General features: G+C 37.8%; 1 protein-coding gene across 1 annotated transcript in view; it reads left to right on the forward strand.

Moving 5' to 3' along the window:
- MGAT4C (MGAT4 family member C) overlaps positions 1–8,842 on the forward strand; it is a 272,378-nt gene extending 263,536 nt beyond the window's left edge. Inside the window, exons 4-5 of the mRNA XM_069764395.1 lie at positions 5,511–5,655; positions 7,237–8,842. Of these exons, the coding sequence (XP_069620496.1) occupies positions 5,511–5,655; positions 7,237–8,393 (1,302 nt within the window). The 3' untranslated portion in view covers positions 8,394–8,842. The remainder of the gene's footprint in view (positions 1–5,510; positions 5,656–7,236) is intronic.
- Positions 8,843–10,593: the final 1,751 nt, after the last annotated feature.

Raw genomic sequence — 10,593 nt, forward strand, 5'->3', positions numbered from 1 at the left:
TTGCCTCTGATGTTCATGCTGCCGATCTGGTTCGTGCCTTTCATTTGGCTCATCCTGGTCGGCCTGGGGGCTCTGGTGAGGGTTCGGTGACCCCTCCTCAAGGGGGGGTACTGTTGAGAATTCGGTTGTCGGGCTCCCTCCTGTGGTCATATGAATGGTACTTCGGCTGGTTCTGTCCATGGACTTCCTCTGGTGGGTGTTTCTGAGTTTCACAGGTGACGAGGTTAATTCGTTAGCTGCTGCTCTATTTAACTCCACTTAGATCTTTGCTCCATGCCACCTGTCAATGTTCCAGTATTGGTCTAGTTCACTCCTGGATCGTTCTTGTGACCTGTCTTCCCATCAGAAGCTAAGTTCCAGCTTGTATTTCTTTGGTTTGCTATTTTTCTGTCCAGCTTGCTATTTATTTGTTGTCTTGCTTGCTGGAAGCTCTGGGACGCAGAGGGAGCGCCTCCGCACTGTGAGTCGGTGCGGAGGGTCTTTTTGCGCCCTCTGCGTGGTCTTTTTGTAGGTTTTTGTGCTGACCGCAAAGTAACCTTTCCTATCCTCGGTCTGCTCAGTAAGTCGGGCCTCACTTTGCTAAATCTATTTCATCTCTGTGTTTGTATTTTCATCTTTACTCACAGTCATATGTGGGGGGCTGCCTTTTCCTTTGGGGAATTTCTCTGAGGCAAGGTAGGCTTATTTTTCTATCTTCAGGGCTAGCTAGTTTCTTAGGCTGTGCCGAGTTGCATAGGGAGCGTTAGGCGCAATCCACGGCTATTTCTAGTGTGTTTGATAGGTTTAGGGATTGCGGTCAGCAGAGTTCCCACGTCCCAGAGCTCGTCCTTATTATCAGTAACTATCAGGTCATTCCGTGTGCTCTTAACCACCAGGTCCATTATTGTCCTGACCACCAGGTCATAACAGTCCTGGATAGCGATCTCATTGTGTTTGACACGCAGTAGCGATCTGGATCCTGCTGTGCCATCGCTGGTCGGAGCTAGAAGTCCAGAACTTTATTTCGTCGCCAGGTCGGCGTGTATCGTCATGTTTGACATCAAAAGCAACGACGCCAGCAACGTTTTACATGGAGCTAACAACCAGCGAGAACGATAAGTGAGTCGCCGTTACATCACTGGATCGCTCCTCCATCGTTCTGGAGTTGCTGTGTTTGACGTCTCTACAGCGACCTAAACAGCGACGCTCCAGCGATCTAGTTTAGGTCGCCTCGTTGTCTATATCGCTGCAGCGTCGCTGAGTGTGACGGTACCTTTAAAGGGAATTTGTCAGTAGGATCAATCCTCCTTAGCCATCTATATAGGCATGCTGGTCAGAGGAACACAGATCTATATCTCAGTCTGCCTCCAGGGCTTTTTTTATATATAAGACAGAGTTATCAGTGTGCTGTGTACTCTCTGTTCTCCGTATTTAACTATTTTACCAGTATTTTTGATATAGGAAAGATATATATCTTGGTACCATGTTAGCCAGTAGATAGAAAAATATTTAGAATTGAGATTCCTCAGTGGTTGATACCTTTTAATGGCTAACTGAAAAGATGGTAACAAATTGCAAGCTTTCGGGACTACTTAGGTCTCTTCATGAATCCCTGATGAAGGGACCTGAGTAGATCAGTATTTTTGTCAGTTATAATCACACACAGTTCTGCAGTGTCATATCACCCTGATAACCCATCTCTCTTTTAAGTTAAAATAAGCCCTGGAGGAAGATTCTCATGCATATTAACCACATCTGGCCGATGTAACACAGGAGCCCTAGCAAAATGGAACTTTAAGGAGACAGAGACCTCCTTGGACCATAGCTTAGGGTTAGCTCCCTTCTTGGTGAGAGCTACCAAGGGTGCCGCCAGAGTATAGAAGTGGGGAATGAACTGGCGATAGTAATTATTAAATCCCATAAAGCGTTGCACTGCTTTAAGGGAATGTGGCTCCTGCCTGTTCAACACCGATTCCACCTTGGCAGTATTCATAGCCAAACCCTTGGCTGAGATGATATAGCCAAGGAATGGTAGGGACTCCTGCTCAAAGACACCCTTCTCAAGTTTGGCGCATAGAGAGTTGGCACGCAAGAGTTCAAAGACTCTGGCAACATCTATATGATGAACATCCAGATCGGGAGAGAAAATAAGGATGTAATTCAAATAAATGACTAACGAAGTGGATAGCCTCAAAAGATGTCATTGACTGAGTCCTGGAAGATGGCCGGGGCATTACAGAGACCAAATGGCATTACAAAGTATTCATAATGCCCATCCCAGGTGTTAAACGCTGTCTTCCACTCATCACCCTCGCAAATGCGTGTTAGATTATATTAAAGATATACAGTATATCTTGGTACCGTGTTAGACAGTGGATAGTAAAATATTTAGAATTGACAGTTCTCAGTGGTTGATACCTTTTAATGGCTAACTGAAAAGATGGTAACAAATTACAAGCTTTTGAGACTACTCAGGTCCTTTCACGGCATTACCAAGTATTCATAATGCCCATCCCAAGTGTTAAACACCATCTTCCATTCATTACAGTCGCATATGCGTATTAGATAGGAAAGATATATATTTTGTTACCGTGTTAGACAGTGGATAGTAAAATATTTAGAATTGAGAGTCCTCAATGGTTGATACCTTTTAATGGCTAACTGAAAAGATGGTAACAAATTGCAAGCTTTCGAGAGTACTTAGATCCCTTCATGATTCCCTGATGAAGGGACCCGAGTAGACCAATATTTTTGTCAGTTTTAATCACACACAGTTCTGCAGTGAGATCAGGAGAGCTGAGAGGTGCCATGACATATTACACTGTTAACCCTTTTAACTTAAAATAAGCCCTGGAGGAAGATTCTTATGCAGACTAATGTCTGGCTCATAGTTCTTAGCAACTTTTTTACATATAAGAACTTGGAATTCTCCTGGAGTAAGACACCAGATTATAGATATAAAGGTATAATTTTATTCAGCCTCCTATAATATGCATACCCATATAGACCGCTTATAAGGGTTGATTCTACTGACAGAATCCCTTTAAAAAGGCCTTGGATGCAAACATCAGAGATTCTTGCTAGGCTATTATGATAACCCTGCATGGACTAGCACAGAGGAAAATAGAAGGAAGCAAAGCTCAGCACTGGAACTGGAAGAGGTGAGTAACACAATTGTATCCATTCCATGAAAATGTCTGGTGTTTTTTAAGGTTAGGTTCACATTGTGTTAAGGCTAGGTTCACATTGCGTAAAGTGCAGTTCGCTGACGGCATCCGTTACATAGCGGCACTTACGCTATGTAACGGATCCGTTAGCGCACCCATTGACTGCCATTATGTAGCGCATCGCTAACGCATGTCATAATCGGCATGCGTTAGTGATGTGCCGTCATTCTGTGACGGACCCTCGGACGCAGTCTGCAGCATTTTCGGGTCCATCACCGCTAGCACAGATAGAGCATCTGCGCTAGCGCAATCACATAAACGCGATCTTTTTCGGCACTTGCGTTAACGCAGTCCGTTAGCGTATGCTAACCTAACCTAGCCTTAGTTCTCCCTCAGAGATTTGATATAACGTGTTAAGTCCTAGTGGAAAGACAAAGCAATTTGTAGTGCATTATTAATGCACCAATGGTTGGCCAACACAATAACAAGAATCGCTCCATTATTTAGAAGAAAATTCAGAGTGTGAAACTGAGCTACAGAGCATGTGTGACCACTGCCAGTGAGTAAAATAAGTGGATGTTTTGAGAGGGAATCAAAAATGGTCTACTTTTTAATGCATTTAAAAGTAAAAACTAAATACTTCAGCAATACTTCATTATAATTATATTAATTCAATTATATAAATATGTGAATTTATTATTTACACTACCGTTCAAAAGTTTAGGGTCAATTAGAAGTGTCCTTATTTTTGAAAGAAAAGAACATTTTTTTCCAATAAAACTAACATTAAATGATTCAGAAATACACTCTATGCATTGTTAATGTGGTAAATTGCAATTCTAGCTGCAAACGTCTGGTTTGTAATGCAATATCTTCATAGGTGTATAGAGGCCCATTTCCAACAACCGTCACTCCAGCATTCTTATGGTACTTTGTGTTTGCTAACTGTGTAAGAATGCTAATAAATGGTTAGAATACCATGAAAATCCTTGTGCAAGTATGTTAGCACAGCTGAAAACAGTTTGGCTGATTAGAGAACCTATAAACCTGACCTTCCTTTGAGCTAGTTCAGAATCTGGAGCATTACATTTATTGGTTCCATTAAACTCAAAATGGCAAGAAAAAAATAACTTTCATGTGAAACTCGACAGTCTATTCTTGTTCTTAGAAATGAAGGCTATTCCATGTGAGACATTGCCAAGAAACTGAAGATTTCCTACAACGGTGTGTACTACTCCCTTTAGAGGAGAGCACAAACAGGCTCTAACTAGAGTAGAAAGAGAAGTGGGAGGCCCTGCTGCACAACTGAGCAACAACACAAGTACATTAGAGTCTGTAGTTTGAGAAATCGACGCCTCACAGGTCCTCAACTGGCAGCTTCATTAAATAGTACATGCAAAACACCAGTGTCAACATCTACAGTGAAGAGGCGACTCTGGGATGCTGGCCTTCAGGGCAGAGTGGCAAAGAAAAAGCCATATCTGAGACTAGCTAATGAAAGGAAAAGATTAATATGAGCAAAAGAACACAGACATTGGACAGAGGAAGATTGAAAAAAGTGTTATGGACAGCCGAATCCAAGTTTGAGGTGTTTGGATCACAAAGAAGAACATTTGTGAGATGCAGAACAACTGAAGAGATGCTGGAAGCGTACCTGACGCCGTCTGTCAAGCATGGTGGATGTAATGTGATCGTCTGGGGTTGCTTTGGTGCTGGTAAAGTGGGAGATTTGTAAAAGGGATTTTGAATAAGGAAGGCTATCACTCCATTTTGCAACTCCATGCTATACCCTGTGGACAGTGCTTGATTGGAGCCAATTTCATCCCACAACAGGACAATGACCCAAAGCACACACCCAAATTAGGCAAGAACTATTTAGGGACGAAGCAGGCAGCTGGTATTCTCTCTGTAATGGAGTGGCCAGTGCAGTCACCAGATCTCAACCCCGTTGAACTGTTGTGGGAGCAGCTTGACCGTATGATACGCAAAAAGTGCCCATCAAGCCAAACCAACTTGTGTGAGGGGCTTCTGGAAGCATGGGGTGAAATTTCTCCACATTACCTCAGCAAATTAACTGCTAGAATGCCAAAGGTCTGCAATGTTGTAATTGCTGCAAAGGGAGCATTCTTTGACGAATGCAAAATTTGAAGGAGAAAATTATTATTTCAAATAAAAATCTTTTTTCGAACCTTGTCAATGTCTGGACTAGATTTTAAATTCATTTGTCAACTCATTTGATCAATAAAAGTATCATGGATAACACAAAATTGTCTGGATGACCCTAAACTTTTGAACGGTAGTGTATAAATCAATTTATTTCAATTCTGTTTCTTTTAATATTTTATCTTTCTTATTTTTGTGTAGGAAGAAGATAAAAGACTTAGAGATGCTTCTACTCACCAATTAAACTCGGATTCATTTGGCAATACAGTCAGAGAGTTTTCTAATTTCTCCTCACCTATAAATGTTACATATCAGATATTAGCTGGAATACCAATATCACGAAAACGTATGTTATCACTTCGACCAAAATTCCAGTGTGTTTTATTTTCCTATAGTCAAAAAATCAGCTAATCAGTGAACTTCATATGGATGAAAACTAAATATTTTTTTCAAATGTAATAATTGCTTTCTTTTTAGCTTATTTTTTTTCTAAAGTACAAGTATCACAAAGGTGGTCAGAACAGTTATCAATACACATTTTTATGCATATATTTCAAACAACAAAAGAGTAGAGTAGTGCTTGACTTCAAGGGACAAATGTCTAATCAATCAAGTGATGTTTCAGCTCTAATCAGCAGCTTTTTCCAGTATGGTTTGAAGAAGGCGCTAGTTTGGGACGAACATTGTTTGGATTAATAAACATTTGTTACTTTCTTGTCAAGTACTGCCTTTCTCCTCTCAGTTATTGAGATAATATGGCTAGGACCATTCTGATGGGCACTAAGGTTAACTTTCTTTATAACTTTCTTTATTGGATCACTGTCATATTAATTTTTCATTTCAATTTATTAGCTAATTATCATGGAGCTCATTGTATTTAACATTCTAAAAATTTTGCATTGTGCCTGTATGAAAGCACTTTAAGTTCCTAATACTCCATGCTATGAATTCATGGGTACTACTTGTGCCACCATATGATACTATCATACAGAGTGGTACTAGGTAAATGTACTAAGGATGAGTGAATCTCTCAAAATTTAAATTTTGACAAATATTTTCAAATTTTCTGCTCATCAAAAGTACTGCATTCCAAAGCCTCCAATTGTCAACATGTAACATGTATAACACTTTAAGGCAGTGTTCCTCAACTCCGTTCCTCAAGAGCCAGCAACAGGTCATGTTTTGAGGATTTCCTTAGTATTGCACAAGTTATTGAATGCTTGCCTGTCCATGTGATGCAATTATCACCTGTGCAATACTAAGGAAATCCTGAAAACATGACCTGTTGGTGGCTCTTGAGGACTGGAGTTGGTGAACACTGCTTTAAGGTCTCCTCAGATTGTAGCCGAACCATTTCAAGCTCTTTTATGCAGCTAGAACCTTAGTAATGTCAAAGTGACCTTAATGCACATGGCTTTGATTAAACAGATGGTACAGTAATTTAAATTATCAAAGTATTTTTAATAACATAAAATAAAAATATAACGTGTTTGATCGAATAAAGAGTGTTTTTATAAAGATCTGGATGCTGGAACCATTCCAACCCTTTTAAATAGATTAAAAAGACAACAAGTAAGAAACATTTTTAGTTTATTTAATCTAGCCCAAAGTTCAGCAAATATACCAATGTAAAAAAGAAAAATCCTGCTCATATTTCTTTATAACTAATCAATATCAAGATTCAGTGGCTGCTAGATCTGATTGCACACTAGAAATTGGCCTCTCATGATAGTAAGCACTAGATTATTAAATTAGAGCCATGTATTATGAACCCTGAATAGATATCACTTTGAAGAGGTTTTGAAAGCCATCTCAACCATCTAGAGCAATTGCAAAACGAGTGAAGCACAGTGATTTACTTTGTTATATGTAAAAAATAAATGAAAAAGAACAGTGTGAGTACTCACCATCCCTTCTTTTTGTGTAGGATTTCTAACAATTGGTCTATCATCTGTGAAAAGGAAAAAAGGAAATTATTTGCTTGAAACTATCAAATCTGTGTTCGAACAGTCAAGCTATGAAGAGCTGAAGGAGATAACTGTTGTTGTTCATTTAGCTGATTTTGACCTAACCTTGTGTGAAAGCATTGTACAAGATATATCAAGAAAATTCTCTCACCATATTATTGCAGGAAGACTGGTAATAATCCATACTCCTGTACAGCATTATCCTGTATTAGAAGGCTTGAAAAGAAATTATAATGATCCTGATGCGCGGGTTAAGTTTAGATCTAAGCAAAATGTTGACTATGCCTTCTTACTCAATTTTTGTGCTAATCTCTCAGATTATTATTTAATGCTTGAAGATGATGTTAGATGTGCCAAGAATTTCTTGTCAACAATTAAAAAAGTGATAAATTCCAGGAAAGGATCCAACTGGGTGACCTTGGAGTTTTCAAAACTAGGATATATTGGTAAACTATATCATACTCATGATCTACCACGACTTGCCCATTTTCTACTTATGTTTTACCAGGAAATGCCTTGTGATTGGTTGCTGATTCATTTTAGATGCCTGTTAGCCCAAAAAGAAACAATTCGGTTTAAGCCATCTCTTTTTCAGCATATGGGATATTATTCATCATATAAAGGTGCAGAGAACAAATTAAAGGATGATGACTTTGAAGAGGACTTGCTTGATATTCCTGATAACCCCTCTGCAGTAATCAGCACCAATATGAATACATTTGAAAATTATGAGATTAATAGGGCTTATAGCAGTGCAGAAGAATACTTCTGGGCCAAACCTCCTTCTAGTGGTGATTTTTATCACATTGTTTTTGAGAAACCTATAAAAATAAGCAAAATCAAAGTCATCACAGGAACTGAAGATCGTCCAAATGATATACTGCACCATGGGACCCTGGAGGTTGGAGAAAGAGTGACTGGGTCTAAAAAGAACAGAAAGTGTACAACTTACCTTAGGTTAGGTGATTTTATAAATGGATACTTTGAAATAGACAATATAGATCGTAAAGTTCTATTTAACATTGACTGCATTCGAATTTTAGTGACTAAAAATCAAAATGAATGGCTAATTATTAAAAGCATAAGTGTTTGGACTACAGAGACTTTGAACCAATAAAAATAAATTGTTTGCTGCCTTCCTAATGGAAGAAAGACATTTCAGTTCAATGACAACTGGTCTACTTCACTTATGGACTACTTTTTTGCTAATGTGTGAAATGCAAATGGAAAATTTAATGTGAAAATGGTCTTTATATTTTACTATTTCTGTCAGGCAATATTGAAGTCTATTGGTGTTTTTGGATGTTCCCTATTTTATATTGAAGAGAACCATAATTTTCCCATAACAATTTTTGTAGCCTATTTATTTGAAGATTTTAAGTGTTAAATCTATGGGACTGTCACTAAGGATATACACAATCTGTCTTGCTTTTATGTTTGTTTTGTCTCTATGGTACAGTATTTTACTACCTCTATTTTCTTTTGTATATTGAACCCATTTTTTTTTTTACCGTAAACTTATAACTTTAATGCACAAGACAAACTTAATTAAACACTGTGATTGAACACTGTGGATATTTTTTATTTATTTTATGCTTTACTACCAGTTGTTACAGTTAAATTCATTAAACTTTGGTTGAAGTGCTAATCTGTGGTATTTTTGTAATATTTAAAAAAAAATTGTTTTAACTTTTAATACAGTTTATCTATTGACTATTGACAATATTTTTGGCCAGATATTACAGATGTGGCCTTAGAGGGGTTGTGTACTATTTAGAGAGCACCTTCTCAAATATTACCTTTTACAAAGTTAAATAAAAACACCATATAAGCTAAAACATAACTTTTAACGTGTGTAGTCTAAAAATCTGGATAAATCATAATAAACAAACCAAAGTGATAAAGTGCAAGTAGTAATTAAACTTACCAGTGCTCAGTAATACATGGTTTGGTCTCACCACTTCTGTAGTAATTCTCTGCAGGTCCCAGTAAAAAAATATGTGGTGAAAAAAAAATTCTAAAATGTCTTAAAAAAAAAAAAATTGCACCATGTTCCGATACCTGTAGCGTTTCTATTTTTCGGGATCTCGGGCTTATTTTTTGTGCGATGAGCTGTCTTTTTAATGATACAATTTTGGTGCAAATATGATTTTTTGATCGCCCTTTATTGCATTTTAATGCAATATTGCGGCGACCAAAAAAACTTAATTCACGTGTTTTTACTTTTTTTCTCGTTACGCTGTTTAGCAATCAGGTTAATTCTTTTTTTATATTGAAAAATAAATCCCAAAAAACTTATGAAGAAACATTTTGCTAACAGATGCATTGCAAACCTAATACTTTGACAAGAAAATTGCTCAATCTAACAATGTGCTTGCATTGTGAATGAGTTTCCTTTGTTGCCTTTTTATGTGAATAATCTAAAAAGACCAAAAATTCTTTTAGTATACTATCTGGTTTTTATGAAACATTAAATGCAATCCATAGATTGGAGCCCTTCAACGTAGTCTTTTGCACAATTTTTTTTTATAATTAAAATATTAATCAGAATATTCAGCTACTAATCAAGGAACTATTTTAATAAACATTATTTTCTACTTTCTACATTTATATTCATTAGTCAGATTCATTCATTTTTCTGTTTGTTATTTAGATTGCAATTTCACACAGAGTAAAATTAATGCTGCTTATCTTTGCTGAAAAATCTCTATTGATGTTATCCTCTGACAGCTTGTCTTTCATAGTTTCTTAAACAATTTATCGCATGCTGGCCAATATAGATGAGTGAATATTTCAATGTTCGGTTCTGATTACGATAGCTGAATTTGCAATATTCACCAATTTATTCGTTGAATATTTGCTGAACATAATTGAACGCCATTACAGTCAATGAGAGACAAAAACAAATGCATATACAAGTTTAAAACGGTTCCAAAAGCTGCCAAAACACATCAAATGAGGGGCAGACTCCAGGAAAGTAGTCTCAATTCATCCACAGTACAAATTGTAGCATGGTACTGCAGCAATCAGCCATGCATGAGGTATTGGGTCTGGGCCATTTACAGCTTTGAATTGAACATCAAAGGAAGATGTAGGCCTCCATTGCTCGGAGCCCTGATACCACATGTAACAGCTCAACCTGCTTTCATGCTCAGCCACACTCAGGTGGCACAAATATCAGTTTCGTAGACTACCATTGTCATAAAAATCTAAGGATAGTAACTGTTGTGAATTCTGCTGTTGGGCTCCCTCCGGTGGTTGTAAAGGGTAATGCAGTTGTGCCTGGACTGCAGGATTGGACAGGTGTATCTGCTAAT

Source organism: Ranitomeya imitator, chromosome 4 (genome assembly GCF_032444005.1).
Source record: "Ranitomeya imitator isolate aRanImi1 chromosome 4, aRanImi1.pri, whole genome shotgun sequence".
In the NCBI taxonomy this organism is placed as follows: domain Eukaryota; kingdom Metazoa; phylum Chordata; class Amphibia; order Anura; family Dendrobatidae; genus Ranitomeya; species Ranitomeya imitator.